The following is a 25,017-nucleotide window of genomic DNA, read 5'->3' on the forward strand; positions in this document are numbered from 1 at the left end:
CACAGACTGTGTGTGGAAAATGATTTAAGACTGAGACTCTCTCCAATACAACCCAACATTGCAGAGTTATGTGCATCCTTTCAAGCACACCCTTCTCATTAACCTGTGGTGAGTTATTCACCATTTTCGATGAACAAATACAGTTTTATATGCAAGATGGTTAAATAAAGAGCAAACTTATTGATTATTATTATATTATTATTTGTGCCCTGGTCCTATAAGAGCTCTATGTCACATCCCACGAGCCGGGTTGTGACAAAAAGTCACACTCATTCTTATGTTTAATAAATGTATTGTATAGTGTGTGTGTGTGGCAGGCTTACAATGATGGCAAAAAAACATTTGAGAGTGCGGTGTTTCTGGTGCTAGAGGGGGTACGCAGCTGGAGGTTGAATGTTTGAATGGGTACGGGACGATAAAAAGTTTTGGAACCACTGGTCTAGAAGACTCCATTCACATTTGGCCTTGTTGGATTATCCAAATAGAAATCCTCACAGGCCTCGATTATTACTGGTGCTGGGCTGCAGGCAAGCCTCCTCCTCGACCTATTGTCTCCCTGCTGCTGTGCAAGCATGTTATGATGTGGCCTGTCTTGTCCACTGAGTAGATTCCAATGACCTTTAGTACCTAAGCCTGGCTAACAATGTCTGGGTTCAGCAACTCTTTTATTATTTTGAAACATATTGCATGGTCATGTGTAGCCTAATGTTGAATTGGGCTCCATATCCCCAACAGAGGGAGGTAGTTTAGCTTAGGCTAGACGTTGTCTCAGAGGTGTGTAGTGGTGGTGAATGTACACTCATTGGCCAGTTTATTAGGTACACCATCTAGTACCGGGCCGGACAACCCTTTGCCTCCAGAACAGTCTGAATTATTGGGGGTATGGAAACATTGCTCAATTAGTATCAAGGGACTTAATATGTCCCAGGAAAACAAGCCCCACACCATTATACCACTGCCACCAGCCTGTACTGTTGACATCAGACAGAATGGGGCAATAGACTCATGCTGCTTACGTCATATCCTGACTCTGCCATCAGCACGACGCAACCTGAACCGGGATTCGTCGGACCAGGCGATTGTTTTCCACTCCTCAATTCTCCATTGTTGGTGATCGCGGGCCCACTGGAGCCGCTTCTTCTTGTTTTTAGCTGATAGGAGTGGAACCCTGTGTGGTCGTCTGCTGCAATAGCCTGTTTGTAGCCCGTCCGTTAGCTTGCACAATTCTTGCCATTCTTCTTCAGCCTCTCATCAATAAGCTGTTTTCGCTTGTCGCACCATTCTCGGTAAACCTAGACACTGTCGTGCGTGAAAAGCCCTGGAGTCCGGACGTTCTGAGATACTGGAACAGGTACACCTGACACCGACAATCATACCACGCTCAAAGTCGCTTAGGTCACTTGTTTTGCCCATTCTAACGTTCAATCGAACAGTAACTGAATGCCTCGATGCATGTCTGCCTGCTTTATATAGCAAGCCACTGCCTCGTAACTCACTGTCTGTAGGAGTGAACCATTTTCGTGAACGGGGTGGTGTACCTAATAGTCTGGCCAATTATGTGTCTAGCTCTGAGAGGCAGCTAGATAGAGCAGTGAGAGGCAGAGCATAGCCCACCACCTCCCCATAGACCTTCAGTCAGTCTCCTCTCCTCCAGCACAGAGACCACACATTCCCATTCCAGGCAGGTTTTCTCTCCCTCCCACCTACAATTTCTCCATCTCTGTTTTTCCACCCTTTTCCTCCACATACACACTCTCCACCTCTGTTTTTTTTTAATCAATACTCTTCTCTCTCTACACCTCTCTATCTGCACACTCTCTCTCTCTCTCTCTCTCTCTCTCTACACCTCTCTATCTACACCTCTCTCTCTCTCAATGTCTCCCCTGTTCTGTTCCTTTAGTGATGTCAGACCAGCTATTGATGTCCCATCTCTCTGCTTGTCTGCCTCCTTCCACCCTAACAAGGTGGGGGGGGGGGGGGGCGGCAGGCTCAACCCCTCCCCTTGCAGATATGGGATGGAGGGGAACGAGGTAGGGGAGAGGGAGCGTTGCTGTACACTGTGGCCCTAGAGGGGGCATCTCTCATCTGTCAGAGCAGGCAGCCTCGCCACACTCTGAGAAGGCCAATGCTGTGCACACAAATAACGGCTGGGGTAATCAAGCAGCAATCAGCAGCAAGCTATTTGAACAGAGATGGAAACAGATAGACATTTAGATGTCATGTTGTCGTAGGGTTTGGATGTGATGTCTGGTGGCACATTGCAATATGACAGACAGAGGAGGACATTTAGATGGATGAAGATTCTGATATAGATTGAATCAGAAGGCTGGGTTGTCTAACATGGGAAGAATAGAGTTAGCTGTACATCATCACAGTGGTCATGAATGAGCAGAACTACACTGGTTGTGTGTGTAGTAATTGCCCTTAGCGTGCATAGATATCTGCAACCGACACTGCTCTTGGTTAGTTCCCAAATTGCACCCTATTCCCTATTCAGTGCACTACTTTTGACCACAGCCATATGAGCCCTTGTCAACAGTAGTGCACCATTTGTGATGCATACTAGGACTGCAGTGTTACACCCATGAGCCCAGATGTTTTGTAACAAAGGGTCCTAAAAGTTGTGGTAAAGAAGATTGATATTTTCTTCACCTTGAAGAGGTGAATCTGTGTGTGTGTGAGAGAGACTACCTTTACCTTGTATAGGTGTGTGTTTCTTTGTTGTGTGTGTGTGTAGCAGCAGATGTGTCTTCCAGACTGCGTGGATGTCTTCTCTTCTGGCCAGTCAGAGGTGTGTGTGTGTGTGTGTGTGTGTGTGTGTGTGTGTGTGTGTGTGTGTGTGTGTGTGTGTGTGTGTGTGGTTACTCTGCCTGACACTGACAGAATCTGCTGGTTACAGAACACCAGACACGTCTCAGGTCATGATGTTTCTCCTTTGTTCACCTCATCTGCCTAACAAAGGATGTGTCCCAAACAGAGGCGTCATTTCAGCTGAACTTAGGGTATGGCGAAATGACAGGGTTTGAGGTGACTGAAGGTACAGCAGCTGTGTGATTATAAAGTTGAAGCTCATTTACTGCATTTCTATACAATTTAAAATCTCTAAAATGTTATTTGGAGAACACCAAAAAGCTGCCATTATCACCCAACTGCTGTACCTTCATTTACCTCTAACACATTTGTGTCATACTGTTACTGTACAGCAGAAAATCTGTAATGGAATTAATGAATAGTTATGTGAATATTCAATGGTTTATTTTATTTTGGGAGTCTAGGACAAATGTAATGAAAACACTGACACGCTGTATAAACAACAGTCTGATGCATTGTACCATCACGTTAGCTCGCACTTTTTGTCAAGACTGTGTGTTAAGCTGTTGTGTGGGTCTGTGTCTATCTGTGTGTGTGTCTGAAACAGTAAAGCACATAAAACCATTGTTTCCACGATGCCTCCCTCTCAAAATGCCAACATCATGCAGCAACAGCAGCAGTAAACAGAACCTCGTTGAAGCGTAAGGAAGGATCTCTCTGGAGAGCCACACACACCATGATGCATTGACATGGTGTGGCAGATAGAGTCTTTCTGCTAGGAACAACTAACAGGTCTCTAGGGGGAGGAAAGAGAGAGAGAGAGAGAGAGAGAGACTGCTGCACTGAGCGCGATTCCTACGCCTTTACACTGAAAGAACCAGAAGTGCCATCAAGGCCCATATTCCTATAGAATCTCAGAGTAGGAGCGCTGGATCAGTTTTGCTTTTTAGATTATAATGAATACGATTACATAGACAGGAGAGACCTGATCCTAGATCAGCAATCCTACTCTGAGGCACTTTATGAATACAGGCCCAGTACTCCATCTTGTCAGAACAGTGAGGTTGGATGAGGAAAAATGTACAGGGAATGAACTAAACAAGACAGTGACACAACTATTCATCAGGATTGATAAGTCATTGGTTATGTGGTTGATTTAATGCAAATTAATTGCTGATCATTTTATGACCTCTAAGATTACAAAGCAAAGACTCGTTTTCTCTCGTTTGTTGTAATTTTTGCAGAAAGAGAGGGATTAATTCTGAATGGGAATGATAATGTGCATCTTCATACATGGGTTGTGTTCATTAGGGCAGAAACATTTCAAAACGTTTTGCAACAGAAAACAAAATGGACCCTTTCTGATTGGACAAGACCAGGTAGTTCCTCCCTGATTCAGTAAGTCTTTTTTGATTTGGTACCTAATGAACAGGACCCTGAAGTCTGTCAGGTTCACCTCTGTCAAGGTGCTTGGTATTAAATGGGATGAATATTCAAACCTATATATCATTATGCAGCCTGCCTGCCTGCCTTGGAGGAGGCCAATCAACTTAGACCCAGACCTGAGGGAAACGCTGAGACGGCAAAGCCCTCACTGAGAGGTGTAAATCTGTCCTCATGACGGTGGTCTCTCCCCCTTCCTCCTGGACATAAATCTTCTCTTCAGGAAACAGACAGGAGAGGAACAGGAGACATTGGTGTCTCATACGTATCCTCCCATCATACATGGGATACCATAGGCATCGTTCCTCCAGAGAGGAGAGAGAATGGGATTAAACAGTCATTTAGGTTTTATCCCAGTTTTCTTTCCCCTGAAGGCTGAAAGGTAGAGGAGAGGGGTTTAATACTTCCACTAGGATATGAAATAAGGCCATAGGGAAGGATGTCACTTTATTATCTCTTTTGGCTGTCTCTCTCCCCCTGTAGACTGGTTGGTGGGTGGGGTGTTAAGTGAGAGGGGAAAGGGTCATTCACCATGATTAGTGACAGGCTCCTGAGTGTCCCCAGGGAGAGCCAGGGAGGCTGTGTCGTCCCCCAGCCCCCAGACACACTCTAATCCACTCTGCTTTATGGGGGTCGTCTGGCCTCTGAGGAGAACAAGGATGAACGATAATATGTACGGCGAGACGAACAACATAAATTACAGAGCTTGATGTGGGAAGAGTTCAGGGATGTGTTCAGAAGAACACACTGTAATAAAACGCTTTGCAACAAATTATGAAAATCTGTGTTCTTATTGGACAAGTTCAGGTTGTACTTTTCTATTTAAAAAAAAAAAATGCCCTAATGAACATGACCCGGATGGATGCTGTCTACTAAAAGAAGGGGGTAGGGGAAAGTATAGCCAAACATACTGGCTGTAAAGCCTGGGTTTTGGGTTCAATTCCCTGGGCCACCCATACGTAAAGTTTATGCACGCATGACTAAGTTGCTTTGGATAAAAGTTTTTGCTAAATGGAATATATAAAGCATGAAAACGGCGATAGGCTACTGAATGCTGCTACAGCGGTAACAGGGATCGGTTCAGACGTTCACCGCTCCAGAGAACTACCCAGTCCTACTTTATCTGAAAACATGACAGCGCAGTTATTATCTTGCTATTTTCCCCCACCCTGTCTTTTGTTTGTTTTCCAAGGTCATTGTTATGCCAAGTTTTACGCAGAGTGCTGTGATTACCGCGGCAGAACATATTTGCATCCAAGAAGATAAATCTGGATTAAAGAGTGTAATCAGGGTGATGCCACCCGGTTTATTGAATCTGGAATTATAAATGGGTTAATTCCTTTAATTCCTCTTTGTAGCATTTACTCACAGCGAGCGTGGATGCCCAAATAGTGGATTTGAAGCAGGGCCGTTTCCACTCCTCTCTCTGTGAGTTGCTGTTAGTTTTTTGAGACTATTATCCAAAAAACAACCCTGTTAAAGCCTTGGTTTGGAGGTTCTGGGGTCCTCTTGTGCTGTCTTCTCTTCACTTCCCTTCATGTTTTATTTCTCACCCCAGGCGAGGGCTCAGTCTTCATCTGGTTAGGTATCACAAAGCTTTTTTGGATCAGAATCCTGCACTATAATCGCCTCTTCACGCACAAAACACAGACAGGCAGACAGACAGACAGACAGACAGACAGACAGACAGACAGACAGACAGACAGACAGACAGACACACACACACAGAGACACTCACTGTAAATCCTTCCCCTGGCTCTCTCTTCTCTCTCTTTTTCTCCCTCTTTGTGTGGCTCATTCTTCATTACTGCAGTGTTGACACGTGGTGGGAAGACTTGTTTGGACTTTATTGATGATTCCTGTAAACAGGAGGAGGTGCTAAGACCCTGTTAGGAGAGAGAGTGGAAGAGAGGGTAACATAATAAACCATCAGCCTGTTCGTAGGAGAGAGAGAGGAAGGGAGGGTAACATAATTAACCATCAGCCTGTTAGAGAGAGAGAATGAGAGGGTAACATAATTAACCGTCAGCCTGTTAGAGAGGGTAACATATTTAACCATCAGCCTGATATTAGGAGAGAGAGGAAGAGAGGGTAACATATTTAACCATCAGCCTGATATTAGGAGAGAGAGGAAGAGAGGGTAACATATTTAACCATCAGCCTGATATTAGGAGAGAATGAGAGGGTAAAATAATTAACCATCAGACTGTTAGTAGGAGAGAGAGGAAGAGAGGGAAACATATTTAACCATCATCCTGATATTAGGAGAGAGAGGAAGAGAGGGTAACTTATTTAACCATCAGACTGTTAAAGAGCGCGGAAGAGAGGGAAACATAATTAACCATCAGCCTGTTAGTAGGAGAGAGAGAATGAGAGGGTAACATATTTAACCATCAGCCTGTTAGTAGGAGAGAGAGGAAGAGAGGGTAACATAATTAACCATCAGACTGTTAAAGAGCGCGGAAGAGAGGGAAACATAATTAACCATCAGCCTGTTAGTAGGAGAGAGAGAATGAGAGGGTAACATATTTAACCATCAGCCTGTTAGTAGGAGAGAGAGGAAGAGAGGGTAACATATTTAACCATCAGCCTGTTAGTAGGAGAGAGAGGAAGAGAGGGTAACTTATTTAACCATCAGACTGTTAAAGAGCGAGGAAGAGAGGGTAACATATTTAACCATCAGACTGTTAGTAGGAGAGAGAGGAAGAGAGGGTAACATATTTAACCATCAGCCTGTTAGAGAGAGAGGAAGAGAGGGTAACTTATTTAACCATCAGACTGTTAAAGAGCGAGGAAGAGAGGATAACATATTTAACCATCAGACTGTTAGTAGGAGAGAGAGCAAGAGAGGGTAACATATTTAACCATCAGCCTGTTAGGAAGAGAGGGTAACTTATTTAACCATCAGACTGTTAACGAGAGAGGAAGAGAGGGAAACATAATTAACCATCAGCCTGTTAGTAGGAGAGAGAGAATGAGAGGGTAACATATTTAACCATCAGCCTGTTAGTAGGAGAGAGAGGAAGAGAGGGTAACATATTTAACCATCAGCCTGATATTAGGAGAGAGAGGAAGAGAGGGTAACATATTTAACCATCAGCCTGATATTAGGAGAGAATGAGAGGCTAATATAATTAACCATCAGACTGTTAGTAGGAGAGAGAGAAAGAGAGGGTAACATATTTAACCATCAGCCTGATAGTAGGAGAGAGAGGAAGAGAGGGAAACATATTTAACCATCAGCCTGATATTAGGAGAGAGAGGAAGAGAGGGTAACATATTTAACCATCAGCCTGATATTAGGAGAGAATGAGAGGGTAATATAATTAACCATCAGACTGTTAGTAGGAGAGAGAGAAAGAGAGGGTAACATATTTAACCATCAGCCTGATAGTAGGAGAGAGAGGAAGAGAGGGAAACATATTTAACCATCAGCCTTATATTAGGAGAGAGAGGAAGAGAGGGTAACATATTTAACCATCAGCCTGATATTAGGAGAGAGAGGAAGAGAGGGAAACATATTTAACCATCAGCCTGTTAGTAGGAGAGAGAGGAAGAGAGGGAAACATATTTAACCATCAGCCTGATATTAGGAGAGAGAGGAAGAGAGGGAAACATATTTAACCATCAGCCTGTTAGTAGGAGAGAGAGGAAGAGAGGGAAACATATTTAACCATCAGCCTGTTAGTAGGAGAGAGAGGAAGAGAGGGTAACATATTTAACCATCAGCCTGTTAGAGAGAGAGGAAGAGAGGGTAACTTATTTAACCATCAGACTGTTAAAGAGCGAGGAAGAGAGGGTAACATATTTAACCATCAGACTGTTAGTAGGAGAGAGAGGAAGAGAGGGTAACACATTTAACCATCAGCCTGTTGGAGAGAGAGGAAGAGAGGGTAACTTATTTAACCATCAGACTGTTAAAGAGCGAGGAAGAGAGGGTAACATATTTAACCATCAGACTGTTAGTAGGAGAGAGAGGAAGAGAGGGTAACATATTTAACCATCAGCCTGTTAGAGAGAGAGGAAGAGAGGGTAACATATTTAACCATCAGCCTGTTAGTAGGAGAGAGAGGAAGAGAGGGTAACATATTTAACCATCAGCCTGTTAGTAGGAGAGAGAGGAAGAGAGGGTAACTTATTTAACCATCAGACTGTTAAAGAGCGAGGAAGAGAGGGTAACATATTTAACCATCAGCCTGTTAGTAGGAGAGAGAGGAAGAGAGGGTAACTTATTTAACCATCAGACTGTTAAAGAGCGAGGAAGAGAGGGTAACATATTTAACCATCAGACTGTTAGTAGGAGAGAGAGGAAGAGAGGGTAACATATTTAACCATCAGCCTGTTAGTAGGAGAGAGAGGAAGAGAGGGTAACATATTTAACCATCAGCCTGTTAGTAGGAGAGAGAGGAAGAGAGGGTAACTTATTTAACCATCAGACTGTTAAAGAGCGAGGAAGAGAGGGTAACATATTTAACCATCAGACTGTTAGTAGGAGAGAGAGGAAGAGAGGGTAACATATTTAACCATCAGCCTGTTAGGAAGAGAGGGTAACTTATTTAACCATCAGACTGTTAAAGAGAGAGGAAGAGAGGGTAACATAATTAACCATCAGCCTGATATTAGGAGAGAGAGGAAGAGAGGGTAACATATTTAACCATCAGCCTGATATTAGGAGAGAGAGGAAGAGAGGGTAACATATTTAACCATCAGCCTGATATTAGGAGAGAGAGGAAGAGAGGGTAACATATTTAACCATCAGCCTGATATTAGGAGAGAGAGGAAGAGAGGGTAACATATTTAACCATCAGCCTGATATTAGGAGAGAGAGGAAGAGAGGGTAACATATTTAACCATCAGCCTGATATTAGGAGAGATAGGAAGAGAGGGTAACATATTTAACCATCAGCCTGATATTAGGAGAGAATGAGAGGGTAATAGAATTAACCACCAGACTGTTAGTAGGAGAGAGAGAGAAAGAGAGGGTAACAGATTTAACCATCAGCCTGATATTAGGAGATAGAGAAAGAGAAGGAAACATAATTAACCATCAGCCTGTTAGAGAGAGAGAATGAGACGGTAACAGATTTAACCATCAGACTGTTGAAGAGAGGGTAACAGATTTAACCATCAGCCTGATATTAGGAGAGAGGAAGAGAGGGTAACATAATTAACCAACAGACTGTTAAAGAGCGAGGAAGAGAGGGTAACAGTTTTAACCATCAGCCTTTTAGTAGGAGAGGATGAGAGGGTAACAGATTTAACCATCAGCCTGATATTAATTAGGAGAGAGGAAGAGAGGGTAACATAATTAACCAACAGACTGTTAAAGAGCGAGGAAGAGAGGGTAACAGTTTTAACCATCAGCCTTTTAGTAGGAGAGGATGAGAGGGTAACAGATTTAACCATCAGCCTGATATTAGGAGAGAGGAAGTGAGGGTAACATAATTAACCAACAGACTGTTAAAGAGCGAGGAAGAGAGGGTAACAGTTTTAACCATCAGCCTTTTAGTAGGAGAGGATGAGAGGGTAACAGATTTAACCATCAGCCTGTTAGAGAGAGAGGATGAGAGGGTAACATATATAACCATCAGCCTGTTAGAGAGAGATTTAGAGGGTAGCTGAATTAACCATCCACCTGTTAGTAGGAAAGGAAGAGAGGGTAACAGAATTAACCATCAGCCTGTTAGAGAGAGCACCTACAACACCCTCTTCATTCACTAAGGAAGGAACCCACTCCACCCATCTAAATATACATATGTGTCCCCTCTATCACTTCAATCTATACAGTTATAGTATGTTTCTAATGTGATAAATCACCAAAATAAAATCAAAGTTTATTGGTCACATACACAGATCTACAGATGTTATTGAAGGTGCAGTGAAATGTTTGTGTCTAGCTCCAATAGTGTAGTAATAATACCTAGCAATCACATAATCCCAAAATAAATAAATTAATAGCAGAACAGAATGTAAATATACTGGATATACACTGACTACACAAAACATTAAGAACACCTGCTCTTTCCTTGACATTGACTGACCAGGTGAATCCAGGAGAAAGCTATGATCCCTTATTGATATCACTTGTTAAATCCATTTCAATCAGTGTAGATGAAGGGGAGGAAGCAGGTTAAAGAAGGATTTTTAACTCTTGAGACATTTGTCCACTGAAGTCGGGAACGACGCCGAACTGCAGTCAGGTCAAAACCCTGGTGAGGACAACGAGCATGCAGATGCGTTTCCCTAAGACAGTTTCTGACAGTTTGTGCAGATATTCTTCGGTTGTGCAAACCTAGTTTCATCAGCATCCGAATGGCTGGTCTCAGACAATCCTGCAGGTAATGAAGCCGGATGTGGAGGTCCTGGGCTGCCGTGGTTACACGTGGTCTGCGGTTGTGAGGCCGGTTGGACATACTGCCAAATTCTCTAAAACAACGTTGGAGGCGGCTTCTGGTGGACATGGCAACAGCTCTGGTGGACCTTCCTGCAATTAGCATGCCAGTTGCAGGCCCCCTTAACTTGAGACATCTGTGGCATTGTGTTGTGTGACAAAACTGCAAATTTTAGAGTGGTCTTTTATTGTCCCCAGCACAAGGTGCACCTGTGTAATGATTATGCTGTTTAATCAGCTTCTTGATATGCCACACCTGTCAAATGGATGGATTGTCTTGGCAAAGGGAGAAGTGTTCACTGACATGGATGTAAACAATTTTTTTGAGAAATTAGCTTTTTGTGAGTATGGAAATTCCATAGTGTTATTTCAGCTCATGAAGCATGGGACCAATACTTTACATGTTGCGTTTATATGTTTGTTCAGTATATTTACAGTCATGGCCAAATATATTGGCACCCTTGTACTTTTTTCAAGTAACTCACAGTTTTCCATAAAAATAAGTACAAATTGACCAAAGTATTTTGCCTCCACAATTCTTTATTTCACTGTTAATATTACAAAACCTTTGTTTTTGATTCAGAAAATAAACAGAGATGACATTGACAAAATTATTGACATCTGAGACTTAATATTTGGTAGCACAGCCTTTGGTCAAAGTAACTGCAATCAAGAGCTTCCTATAACCATCGATGAGCTTCCTGCACCTCTGTATTGGCAGTTTGGCCCACTCCTCTTATGCAGACTGCTCCAGTTCTCCCAGATGAGAAGGGTGTCTTCTCCTAACTGCTGTTTTCAGATCCCTCCACATGTTTTCAATGGGATTTAGATCTGGACTCATTGCTGGTCACTTCAGAACAGTCCAGCGTTTTGTCTTGAACCATTCCTGGGTGCTTTTTGAAGTGTGTTTGAGGTCATTGTCCTGCTGACACTGGGTCTGACATCGCTCTTCAAAATGCCTTGATATTCTCTTGATTTCATAATGCCATGCACATGTTCAAGGCACCCAGTGCCAGAGGTAGCAAAGCACAACCCCAAAACATCACTGAACCTCCTCCATGTTTGACTGTAGGTAAGGTGTTCTTTTATTTGAAGGCTTCCCTATCTTAGTCATAACACAACTGATTTGCTCAAACACATTAAGAAGGAAAGAAATTCCACAAATGAACTTTTAACAAGGCACACCTGTTAATTGAAATGCATTCCAGGTGACTATCTCATTAAGCTGGTTGAGAAAATGCCAAGAGTGTGCAAAGCTGTCATGAAGGCAAAGGGTGGCTACTTTGAAAAATCTCAAATATATTTTGATTGGTTTAATACTTTTTTGGTTACGACATAATTCCATATTTGTTATTTCATAGTATTTATGTCTTCACTATTATTCTACAATGTAGAAAATAGTCAAAATAAAGAAAAACCCTGGAATGAGTAGGTTTGTCCAAACTTTTGATTGGTACTGTATATATGTTTGGACACATTCCAGGGTTTTTCTTTATTTTTACTATTTTCTACATTGTAGAATAATAGTTAAGACATCAAAACTACGAGTGCTGCATCAGATGACCTGGCCTCCACAATCGCCCGACTTCAACCCAATTGAGATGGTTTGGGATGAGTTGGACCGCAGAGTGAAGGAAAAGCAGCTAACAAGTGATTAGCACATGTGGGAACTCCTTCAAGACTGTTGGAAAAGCATTCCAGGTGAAGCTGGTTGAGAGAATGCCAAGGGTGTGCAAAGTTGTCATCAAGGCAAAGGGTAGCTACTTTGTAGAGTCTAAAATCTCTATGAGCTTTGCACACCTGGATTGTACAATATTTGCACATTATTCATTTTAAAATTCAAGCTCTGTCAGGTTGGATCTTGATCATTGTTAGACAGCCATTTTCAAGTCTTGGCATAGATTTTCAAGACGATTTAAGTCAAAACTTAAACTAGGCCACTCAAACATAAAATTTCGTCTTGGTAAGCAACTCCAGTGTATATTTGGTCTCGTGTTTTAGGTTATTGTCCTGCTGAAAGCTGAATTTGTCTCCCAGTATCTGTTGAAAAGCAGACTGAACAAGGTTTTCCTCTAGGATTTTGCCTGTGCTTAGTTCTTTTCCGTCTTTTCCCAAGTCCTTGCCAATGACAAGCATACCCATAACATGCTGCAGCCACCACCATGCTTGAAAATATGGTACTCAGTGATGTGTTGTTTTCGGTTTTCCCCTAACATAATGCTTTGTAGTCAGGACATAAATTTCATTTCTTTTCCACATTTTTTTGCAGTTTTACTTTAGTGCGTTATTGCAAACAGGATGCATGTTTTGGAATATTTTTTATTCTGTACAGGATTGCCATAACAAAGGGGTTGAATACTTATTGACTCAAGACATTTCAGCTTTTCATAAATTAAAAAATAAAAAATTACCCCTTTTTCTCCCCAATTTTGTGGTACCCAATTGGAAGTTACAGTCTTGTCTCATCGCTGCAACTCCGGAACCTTGAGAGGCGACGGTCGAGAGTTGTGCGTCCTCCGAAACACAACCCAGCCAAGCCGCACTGCTTCTTGACACAACGCCCGCTTAACCTGGAAGCCAGCCGCACAAATGTGTTGGAGGAAACACCGTGCACCTGGCGACCGTGTCAGCGTGCACTGTGCCCTGCCTTCCACAGGAGTCGTTAGTGCGTGATGGGACGACGCTGGGCCGATTGTGCGCCGCCCCATGGGTCTCCCGGTTGCGGCCTGCTGCGACAGAGCCTGGACTCGAACCCAGAATCTCTAGTGGCACAGCTAGCACTGTGATGCAGTGCCTTAGACCACTGCGCCACTCGGGAGACCCAGCTTCTCATTTTTTATGAATTTGTAAAATGTTCTAAAAATACAATTCCACTTATGGGTTATTGTGTGTAGGCCAGTGACACAAAATCACACTTTTAATCCATTTTAAATTGTGTAGGTGTTGTTACACGATCAGCTGTCCGTCCTGTCTCCCTGTAGCGCTGTCTTAGGCGTCTCACAGTATGGACATTGCAATTTATTGCCCTGGCCACATCTGCAGTCCTCATGCCTCCTTGCAGCATGCCTAAGGCATGTTCACGCAGGTGAGCAGGGACCCTGGGCATCTTTCTTTTGGTGTTTTTCAGAGTCAGTAGAAAGGCCTCTTTAGTGTCCTAAGTTTTCACAACTGTGACCTTAATTGCCTACCATCTGTAAGCTGTTAGTGTCTTAACGGCCGTTCCACAAGTGCATGTTCATTAATTGTTTATGGTTCATTGAACAAGCATAGGAAACAGTGTTTAAACCCTTTACAATGAAGATCTGTGAAGTTATTTGGATTTTTACGAATTATCTTTGAAAAGACAGGGTCCTGAAAAAGGGACGTTTCTTTTTTTGCTGAGTTTATATATGTTGGGTGTGTGTGTATAGATAGTATGGACACTATATGAATGGAAAAAGTGTGTACAGCAGTAGTTATATAGGATGAGCCATGACTAAAATACAGTATATACAGTTGAAGTCAGAAGTTTACATACACTTAGATTGGAGTCATTAAAACTTGTTTTTCAATCACTCCACAAATTTCTTGTTAACAAACTATAGTTTTGGCAAGTCGGTTAGGACATCTACTTTGTGCATGACACAAGTCATTTTTCCAACAATTGTTTACAGACAGATTATTTCACTTATACTGTATCACAATTCCAGTGGGTCAGAAGTTTACATACACTAAGTTGACTGTGCCTTTAAACAGCTTGGAAAATTCCAGAAATTGATGTCATAGCTTAAGAAGGTTCTGATAGGCTAATTGACATCATTTGAGTCAGTTGGAGGTGTACCTGTAGATGCATTTCAAGGCCTACCTTCAAACTCAGTGACTCTTGTTTGACATCATGGGAAAATCAAAACAAATCAGCCAAGACCTCAGAAAGCAACTTGTAGACCTCCACAAGTCTGGTTCATCCTTGGGAGCAATTTCCAAATGCCTGAAGGTACCACGTTCATCTGTACAAACAATAGTACGCAAGTATAAACACCATGAGACCACGCAGCTGTCATACCGCACAGGAAGGAGACGCGTTCTGTCTCCTAGAGATGAACGTACTTTGGTGCGAAAAGTGCAAATCAATCCCAGAACAACAGCAAAGGACCTTGTGAAATTGCTGCAGGAAACAGGTACAAAAGTATCTATATCTATAGTAAAACGAGTTATATATCGACCTAACCTAAAAAGCCGCTCAGCAAGGAAGATGCCACTGCTCCAAAACCGCCATCGTACTTTTTCGAAAGTGTCCTCTAGTGTCCTCTGATGAAACAAAAATAGAACTGTTTGGCCATAATTTTATAATAATTTTGGAGGAGAAAGGAGGAAGCTTGCAAGCCGAAGAACACCATCCCAACCGTGAAGCACGTTGTTGCGGGGGTGCTTTGCTGCAGGAGGGACTGGTGCACTTCACAAAATAGATGGCATCATGAGGCAGGACAATTATGTGGATATATTGAAGCAACATCTCAAGACATCAGTCAGAAAGTTAAAGCTTGGTTGCAAATGGATCTTCCAAATGGACAATGACCCCAAGCATACTTCCAAAGTTGTGGCAAAATGGCTTAAGGACAACAATGTCAAATTATTGGAGTGGCCATTACATAGCTATTACAGAGCTCAATCCTATAGACAATTTTTGGGCAGAACTGAAAAAGCCTGTGCGAGCAAGGAGGCCTACAAACCTGACTCAGTTACACCAGCTCTGTCAGGAGGAATGGGCCAAAATTCACCCAACTTTTTGTGGGAAGCTTGTGGAAGGCTACTTGAAACATTTGACCCAAGTTAAACAATTTAAAGGCAATGCTACCAAATACTAATTGAGTGTATGTAAACTTCTGACCCACTGGGAATGTGATGAAAGAAATAAAACCTGAAATAAATAATTATTTCTACTATTATTCTGACATTTCACATTCTTAAAATAAAGTGGTGATCTTAACTGACCTAAAACAGGGAATTTTTACTAGGATTAAATGTCAGGAATTGTGAAAAACTGAGTTTAAATGTATTTGTCTAAGGTGTATGTAAACTTCTGACTTCAACTGTACATATAAAGTGGGTGAAACAGTATGTAAACGGTACTAAAGTGACCAGTGTCCAATGACTTTAGGGTGGTAGCCAGCTAGTACCCGTGACCAAAGCCCAAGGCAGAGTGGTGACTATTTAACATTCTGATGGCCTGGAGTTTGATAAACAGCTTCTGTCTTTCAGTCCCAGCTTTGATGCACCTATGCTGTCTCCTCTTTTTAGTGGGGTGAAGTGGCCGTGGCTGAGGTTATTGGTGTTCTTTTTGGCTTCCTGTGACACCGGGTGCTGTAGTTGTCCCGAAGGGCAGGCAGTGTGCTCCCGATGATGCGTCGGGTAGACCTCACCACCCTCTGGAGAGCCCTGAGGTTGCGGGCGGTGCAGTTGCCGTTCCAGACGGTGAAGTTGCCGTACCAGGCGGTGATACAGCCCGACAAGATGCTCTTAATAGTGCATCTGTAGAAGTTTGTGAGGGTTTTAGGGGCCAAGACTAATTTCTTCAGCCTCCTGATGTTGTTGCGCCTTCTTCACAACACTGTCTGTGTGAAGGGACCATTTCAGGTCGTCAGTGATGTGCACGCCGAGGACTTTTGTAACCTCTCCACTGCAGCCCCGTCGACGTGGATGGGGACATGCTCTCGCTACTAGCTCCTGTAGTCCACGATCAGCTCCTTCGTTTAGTTGAGGGAGAGGTTATTTTCCTGGCACCACTTGGCCAAGGCTCTCGCCTCCTCCCTCTATGCTGTCTTGTCATTGTTGCAATCTTGATTAAGTTAGAGACATGCAAGGCCACGCAGTCATGGGTGAACAGGGAGTACAAGAGGGGGCTGAGCACGTATCCCTGTGGGGCCCCCGAGTTGAGGATCAGCATGGCGGAGGTGGTGTTGCCTACCTTCACCACTTGGGGTCATCCCATCAGGAAGTCCAGGACTTGTGCAGGGAGGGCTTTAGACTCAGGGCCTTGAGCTTAGTGATGTGCTTGGAGTGCACTATGGTGTTAAACGCTGTAGCTGATGATCAGCATTCTCACATAGGTATTTATCTTGTCCAGGTTGGATAGGGCATTGTGGAGTGCAATGGAGATTGCGTTGTCCATGGATCTGTTGGGGCGGTATATGAATTGTAGTGGGTCTAGGGTGTTGTGTAAGGTGGAGGTCATATGGTCCTTAACTAGCCTCTCAAAGCACTTCATGATGACAGAAGTGAGTGCTACAGGGCGATAGTCATTTAGTTCAGTTACCTTCGCTTTCTTGTACAGGAACAATGGTGGACATCTTGAAGCAAGTGGGGACAACAGACTGGTATATTTGGAGATTGAATATGTCCGTAAACAATCCAGCCAGCTGGTCTGCACATGCTCTGAGGACGTGACTTGGATTCCGTCTGGGCCGGCAACCTTGCGAGGGTTAACACGCTTAAATGACGTGCTCACGTCAGCCACAGAGAACGAGAACAGTCCTATTGAGCTGAGGGGGTCCATGTTGGCAGCACGTTTTCCTCGAAGCGGAGAAGGTGTTTAGCTCATCCGGAAGCGAGGGATCGGTGTCTGCGACATGGTTCACAGAGGAGTTTATTCTATAATCATAACAGCATGTTACATGTTCCATTCAGTAGAACATGTTATTGGTGTGATCTGTGGTCATCTAGATATCAATGATGGAATTGTCTCCTGTTAAATTCCTGTTTAATAAATGTGCATGTTTAGTGTACCTGGCTCGCTCGAAGATTTGGGCTCTAATTGTGTGAGCGCTGATCGCACTGCTCCTACAGTCAGAGCAAACAGCGGCTGCCTTCCCTATATAGTGAACTACTTTTGACCAGGGCCCATTGGGCTCTGTTCAAAAGTAGTGCACTATATATGGAATAGGGTGCCTTTTGGGACACAGACGAGGCCTTTGTAGCGTGACAGCAGCCCGTGTCGTCCCAGACTGACAGGTCCTTTGATATGCTGATCATTTGTTTGTTCGTCTGACTTTCTGCCGCAGGCGTTCACTTCCTCCCCTTCTCACATCGTGTCTCTCTCACTCAGCTCCTGCTATTCTCCTGAGCTCTGCAAACATCCTGGAGAGCAGATACGTTTTGAGCTGGGATGTTTGCCTGAGAGCTCCAAAAAGTGATCTGAAAATGTCCACTGAGACATCTTTGATATATATTCTAATAGCTGTGTGCAAGTAATAAAAATAAAAATATTCCATCCAAAGTGCCTTCATAAAATGGCATCTTTCCATCACATCATGGGACGGTTTCCTAGACAGAGATTCATCCTAGTCCAAAAGATCTATTTTAATGAAGAACCTCCATTGAGAATGCTTTCTAGACCAGGTCTAAGATAAATCTGTGTCTAGGAAACCAGCCCCATATGTGTAACCTAGGTTTCCTTCTCTCTCTACCTCCTGTCCAGACATCCAAGGTCTTTCCACCTCTCCACTCTTCTAAATCCCCCTCTTTCTTCTCCTCCCAGGTGATGCAGGTGGTGAGGGATCAGATCATGCGAGCGCTGACACAGAAGCCTAATTCCCTGGACCAGTTGAAGAGTCGCCTGCAGAACCTGAGTTACACTGAGATCCTGAAGATACGCCAGTCTGAGAGGATGAACCAAGAAGACTTCCAGTCCCGCCCCATCCTGTGAGTCTACTGTGTGTGTGTGTGTGTGTGTGTGTGAGTGAGTGAGTGAGGATGGGAAAGGGGGATACCTCGTCAATTGTACAACTGAATACATCCCGAGTGGCGCAGCGGTGTAAGGCACTTCATCTCAGTGCTAGAGGTGTCACTACAGACCCTGGTTCGATACCAGGCTGTATCACAACCAGCCGTGATTGGGAGTCCCAGAGGGTGGCGCACAATTGGCCCAGCGTCGTCCGGGGTAGGCCGTCATTGTAAATAAGAATTTGTTCTTAACTGACTTGCCTAGTTAAATAAAGGTTAAATAAATACTGAAATGTGTCTTCCGTATTTAACCCAACCCTTCTGAATCAGAGAGGTGCGGGGGGGGGGGGCCTTAATCAACGTCATCGGCGCCCGGTAAACAGTGGGTTAACTGCCTTTCTCAGGGGCAGAGCAACAGGTTTTTACCTTGTCAGCTCGGGGATTCGATCCTACCCGCCAGGCTACCGTGAGTGATGGTCCTCTCAATAGGAAAAGATGGAACTGCTCGAGAAGGACGCAGTCAGTGATATCGCTATCTAGATGTACCCAATCCTTCATTAAAAGAAGACAAAAACATTGAGGCAGTGAGAGAGAAGAAAGGAAATAGCTGCTAATATTCATGACATGGATGTCCTCATGCCCCATCCTTTATCCAGTCCAAAAACAGATGAAAATAAAGGGAACAAGAGACAATATGACTGTGGAAGAAAGGAAACACGTTAGTTAATACTAATTTAATAAAATGTCCCTCCACCCTCGCTCATTTCCATCCTTTATCCATTTGTTCATATAATGTCGGCTATTGGCACAGCACACCTGCGTTCGGTTCCCCTCAGGATAGAAAATCTGCATTAAAATCGAATTTGTCTACAAATGGTGTTCTGAGTGAATACTCCATTACGGTCTTATAGTGCATTAGACTAGAGAGACTGTGTGTGTGTTCAGTTCTATTAAAGCACTCATTAACTGCTTATGGATAAAATCATGGTAATGAAGAACATTGTTTGTCCTGTCACTGTATTTTAAGGAATTGAAAATCATTTCATACAGCCAGCTTGGTCCCTGAAGAACCGGGCAGTGGCATTTATGGAGCTGATATTGATCATGTGAAAGGGTAATTGTTATTGGAGAAATGAGGGAGGGGAAATGGTTTTAGCTTTTAGACGGTAAGCATCAGATGTTTGGGCTCGTGGGGTTGTTCAAACGTTAGAAATGCAATGTGCTGGAAAGAAAGACCAGTGGAACATTTACCTTCTGTCAGGGCACTCACTCAAATTAGACCAACTTATATAAACAGGGTCTTAAAAAGAATGAATATTAAATTCATTAGTGCAGAGGAAACATTTATGAGAGAAGGTGTTAGGCTGGTTCCAAATTTCCTACATAGGGCCCTTGGTCAAAAGTAGTGCACTTAATGTACAGCTTTACCTAATGTAATCTACAATACAGTAACTGTATAAAAGGGGAGAAAAGTCATTTATAATTCATTCTTGAATCCTCCATATAATTTTGGTTCAATATGTCACGCTTCAATAATGAAGTACGTTTCCATTTCTATTTGGATTCCACTCCCATCTCAGTGGGTCCTGCCACTCTATACTCTGTGTCAGGTACATTTGATACAAGCCATCGCAGAGTATTATCTACAGTATGTAGCCTTTGAAAGAGCTAATTTAGGTGCTTTTCAGAGGTGAAGGGTGAATGAGATTAAGCTGCAATGAATCTGATTTATAAAATGGCAGTGCCAAAAGTCTGAGACATAGACATGGCGACAGACAAAAACGCTTTCACTATGGGAGTCGAACCATATAGATTATTCCCACACAAATGTTATACATCAAATGCCCTAGCTGTCATTACATGTACAGTAACTGAATCCTTAGCGTCCCCTCCCACTGACAGTTATCAGAGTAGGGTGAAGTTGCCCCTACATGCTGATCTTGGGTCAGTTTAGCTTTTTCCCTACTAGGATTGGGGGAGAGGAAGCTGATCTTCGATCTGTACCTTGTGGAAACTTCAACTTTACATGTATGTCTACTCAACATCCAACTACAGATCAATGTAATGACTTAGTCCACTGATGATCAGAAAGCACAGAGCCAGTGGAAATAATTGCTAGGGAAAGGCACAGAGAGCCTGACCTAATGAGAAAGAGAATCTGATTCGACAGTCAGCTCCACAGCAGCCCTCTGATAGGCAGTTTTTTCCACAGCAGCGTCCTGACTGGCTGGGAAGTTATGGGACTGCGTGTTTCCCCAGTCAGATGAGGATTTATGTATAATTCATGTTGGCTGGATGTTAGGGGCTGTGTTCAGAGCTTTCATATGCAGAGGAAGAGCACGCAGAGAAACATACAGGCTAGGCTAAATGACAGATCACTGCAGGGGGCTGTGCATCTCGCTCAGGGGGATTGGATGTGCGTGTGTGTGTATGTGTGTCTGCGTTCGTGTGTGCGTGTGTCTGCGTTTGTGTGTGTGTGTGTCTGCGTTTGTGTATGCGTGTTCCTCTAATGTTTTCCCACCTCACCATATGTGGTCCTAGCACTCATAATGCTTTGTGTGTGGACAGAGTCAGTTGTTTATGTTTCCAGTTTGAATAGTGCAGTTCTATTCAAATAGGTCGTCTGGTTAGTGTGCCTAATTCCAGTTTGCCTCAGCCTGTGACTGAGACTGCTTTTAGACCTGGGACTGATTTCGACCTGGGACACCAGGTGGGTGATTCTTCTCTAGTCTTGGACTGATTTAGACCTGGGACACCAGGTGGGTGATTCTTCTCTAGTCTTGGACTGATTTAGACCTGGGACACCAGGTGGGTGATTCCCCTCTAGTCAGGGACTGAATTAGACCTGGGACACCAGGTGGGTGAATCCCCTCTAGTCAGGGACTGATTTAGACCTGGGACACCAGGTGGGTGAATCCCCTCTAGTCAGGGACTGATTTAGACCTGGGACACCAGGTGGGTGATTCCCCTCTAGTCAGGGACTGATTTAGACCTGGGACACCAGGTGGGTGATTCCCCTCTAGTCAGGGACTGATTTAGACCTGGGACACCAGGTGGGTGATTCCCCTCTAGTCTTGGACTGATTTAGACCTGGGACACCAGGTGGGTGATTTCCCTCTAGTCAGGGACTGATTTAGACCTGGGACACCAGGTGGGTGAATCCCCTCTAGTCAGGGACTGATTTAGACCTGGGACACCAGGTGGGTGAATCCCCTCTAGTCAGGGACTGATTTAGACCTGGGACACCAGGTGGTTTGATTCCCCTCTAGTCAGGGACTGATTTAGACCTGGGACACCAGGTGGGTGAATCCCCTCTAGTCAGGGACTGATTTAGACCTGGGACACCAGGTGGGTGATTCCCCTCTAGTCAGGGACTGATTTAGACCTGGAACACCAGGTGGGTGAATCCCCTCTAGTCAGGGACTGATTTAGACCTGGGACACCAGCTGGGTGACTCCCCTCTAGTCAGGGACTGATTTAGACCTGGGACACCAGGTGGGTGCAATTAATGATCAGGTAGAACAGAAAACCAGCAGGCTCCGGTCCTCATAGGGTAAGAGTTGACTGCCCCTGCCCTATATAGTGCACTATTTTGACCAGGGAATAGGGTGCCATTTGGGACAAAACCCAGTGTGTGTTGTGCCAGGGAGTCTCTATCTCTCTCTCTTACTGACTGACTGGTTCCTGTGTTACTGACTGACTGGTCTCTGTTTTCTCTGTTACACTGACTGACTGGTCTCTGTGTTACTGACTGACTGGTCTCTGTGTTACTGACTGACTGGTCTCTGTGTTACTGTCTGACTGGTCCCTGTGTTACTGTCTGACTGGTCTCTGTTTTCTCTGTTACACTGACTGACTGGTCTCTGTGTTACTGACTGACTGGTCTCTGTGTTACTGTCTGACTGGTCTCTGTGTTACTGACTGACTGGTCTCTGTTTTCTCTGTTACACTGACTGACTGGTCTCTGTGTTACTGTCTGACTGGTCTCTGTGTTACTGTCTGACTGGTCTCTGTGTTACTGACTGACTGGTCTCTGTGTTACTGACTGACTGGTCTCTGTTTTCTCTGTTACACTGACTGACTGGTCTCTGTGTTACTGACTGACTGGTCTCTGTGTTACTGACTGACAGGTCCCTTTGTAACTGTCTGACTGGTCCCTGTGTTACTGTCTGACTGGTCTCTGTTTTCTCTGTTACACTGACTGACTGGTCTCTGTGTTACTGACTGACTGGTCTCTGTGTTACTGTCTGACTGGTCTCTGTGTTACTGACTGACTGGTCTCTGTTTTCTCTGTTACACTGACTGACTGGTCTCGTGTGTTACTGACTGACTGGTCTCTGTGTTACTGTCTGACTGGTCCCCTTTGTAACTGACTGACTGGTCTCTGTGTTACTGACTGACTGGTCTCTGTTTTCTCTGTTACACTGTCTGACTGGTCTCTGTGTTACTGACTGACTGGTCTCTGTGTTACTGTCTGACTGGTCCCTGTGTTACTGACTGACTGGTCTCTGTTTTCTCTGTTACACTGACGGACTGGTCTCTGTGTTACTGACTGACTGGTCTCTGTTTTCTCTGTTACACTGACTGACTGGTCTCTGTGTTACTGTCTGACTGGTCCCTGTGTTACTGACTGACTGGTCTCTGTGTTACTGACTGACTGGTCTCTGTTTTCTCTGTTACACTGACTGACTGGTCTCTGTGTTACTGACTGACTGGTCTCTGTGTTACTGTCTGAATGGTCTCTGTGTTACTGTCTGACTGGTCTCTGTGTTACTGACTGACTGGTCTCTGTTTTCTCTGTTACACTGACTGACTGGTCTCTGTGTTACTGACTGACTGGTCTCTGTGTTACTGACTGACAGGTTCCTGTGTTACTGACTGACAGGTTCCTGTGTTACTGACTGACTGGTCCCTGTGTTACTGACTGACTGGTTCCTGTGTTACTGACTGACTGGTCTCTGTGTTACTGACTGACTGGTCCCTGTGTTACTGACTGACTGGTCCCTGTGTTACTGACTGACTGGTCCCTGTGTTACTGACTGACTGGTCTCTGTGTTACTGACTAACTGGTCTCTGTGTTACTGACTGACTGGTTCCTGTGTTACTGTCTAACTGGTCTCTGTGTTACTGACTGACTGGTTCCTGTTCTCTCTGTGTTACTGGCTGACTGGTCCCTGTGTTACTGGCTGACTGGTCCCTGTGTTACTGGCTGACTGGTCCCTGTGTTACTGGCTGACTGGTTCCTGTGTTACTGACTGACTGGTTCCTGTTCTCTCTGTGTTACTGGCTGACTGGTCCCTGTGTTACTGGCTGACTGGTCCCTATGTTACTGACTGACTGGTTCCTGTTCTCTCTGTGTTACTGACTGACAGGTCTCTGTGTTACTGTCTGACTGGTCCCTGTGTTACTGACTGACTGGTTCCTGTTCTCTCTGTGTTACTGGCTGACTGGTCCCTGTGTTACTGACTGACTGGTTCCTGTTCTCTCTCTGTTACTGACTGACTGGTCCCTGTGTTTCTGACTGACTGGTCCCTATGTTTCTGACTGACTGTTTCCTGTTCTCTCTGTGACTGACTGACTGTTTCTCTGTCTGGTCCGTAGGGAGCTGCGGGAGAAGATCCAGCCAGAGATCATGGAGCTGATCAAACAACAGAGGCTCAACCGTCTGTGTGACGGAACCTGCTTCAGGAAGATCAGCAGCCGCCGGAGGCAAGGTAGGGGTGACACACACACACCACACACAGACACACACACACACAGACACACACACAGACACACACACACACACACACACACACACACACACACACACAGACACACACACACACACACACACACACACACACACACACACACACACACACACACACACACACACACACACACACACACACACACAAACTTACTTGGACTGCCTCCTCCGTCACTATTTGCCTTTGTGATTGGGTCAGTAATGGCTCTGTCGCTGTGAATCAAGAAAACACACACATACACACGCACAAACATGTGTGTGCCAAACCAAACATTAAGAACACCTTCCTAATATTGAATTGCGCAATCCATGTCTCAAAGCTTTAAATTCCTTCATTTATCTGTCTCCTCCCCTTCATCTACACTGATTGAAGTGGATTTAACAAGTGACATCAATAAGGGATCATAGCTTTCACCTGGATTCACCCGGTTAGTCAATATCAAGGAAAGAGCAGGTGTCCTTAATGTTTTGTGTAGTCAGTGTTTAACACAGTGTCAGGAATTTACTAAGACAGCCTATTGCTTCAAAAAGCAGCTAATATCTGAGCTGTGTGGCCCTTACCGTTTTGTCTGGAACGGTTTCTGTCCCCAGCTCTACAGTTCCACTGAGCCTCATTGCTCTGAAGTGCATGAATCCATTTCACTAATGGAGGAACGGCCTAATTAAATTCCCAGCCGGGCTTCTGAAGCTCTTCCTGGTCATCTCAGAGTTCTGGAATAGACATGAAGTTGGTTAGTGTGACTCCTCAGAACCTTTGGACCCAGATAGAACTAGTTCCTTCAGTGCTGCGGCTGTATCGGATGTCTGAGGGAAATGTGGGCCGTTTTATCTGTTAGTGACTCCTCTTTTGTCTAGGCGTTTGTTGGCGTCGTGTGTCCCAGGTCCCATGACATTCTACATAGCTTTTATTAACAGTAACATC

General features: G+C 44.2%; 1 protein-coding gene across 7 annotated transcripts in view; it reads left to right on the top strand.

Moving 5' to 3' along the window:
• Window positions 1-25,017, top strand: part of LOC106570440 (engulfment and cell motility protein 1) — a 201,828-nt gene that overhangs the window by 162,508 nt on the left and 14,303 nt on the right. For all 7 annotated transcript variants that reach the window (XM_082961266.1, XM_045694888.2, XM_045694887.2 and 4 more), the window contains 2 exons: window positions 18,159-18,322; window positions 23,945-24,057. In XM_082961266.1, coding sequence (XP_082817392.1) covers window positions 18,159-18,322; window positions 23,945-24,057 — 277 coding nt within the window. The remainder of the gene's footprint in view (window positions 1-18,158; window positions 18,323-23,944; window positions 24,058-25,017) is intronic.

Source organism: Salmo salar, chromosome 14, assembly GCF_965601325.2.
Source record: "Salmo salar chromosome 14, fSalSal1, whole genome shotgun sequence".
Taxonomy (NCBI): domain Eukaryota; kingdom Metazoa; phylum Chordata; class Actinopteri; order Salmoniformes; family Salmonidae; genus Salmo; species Salmo salar.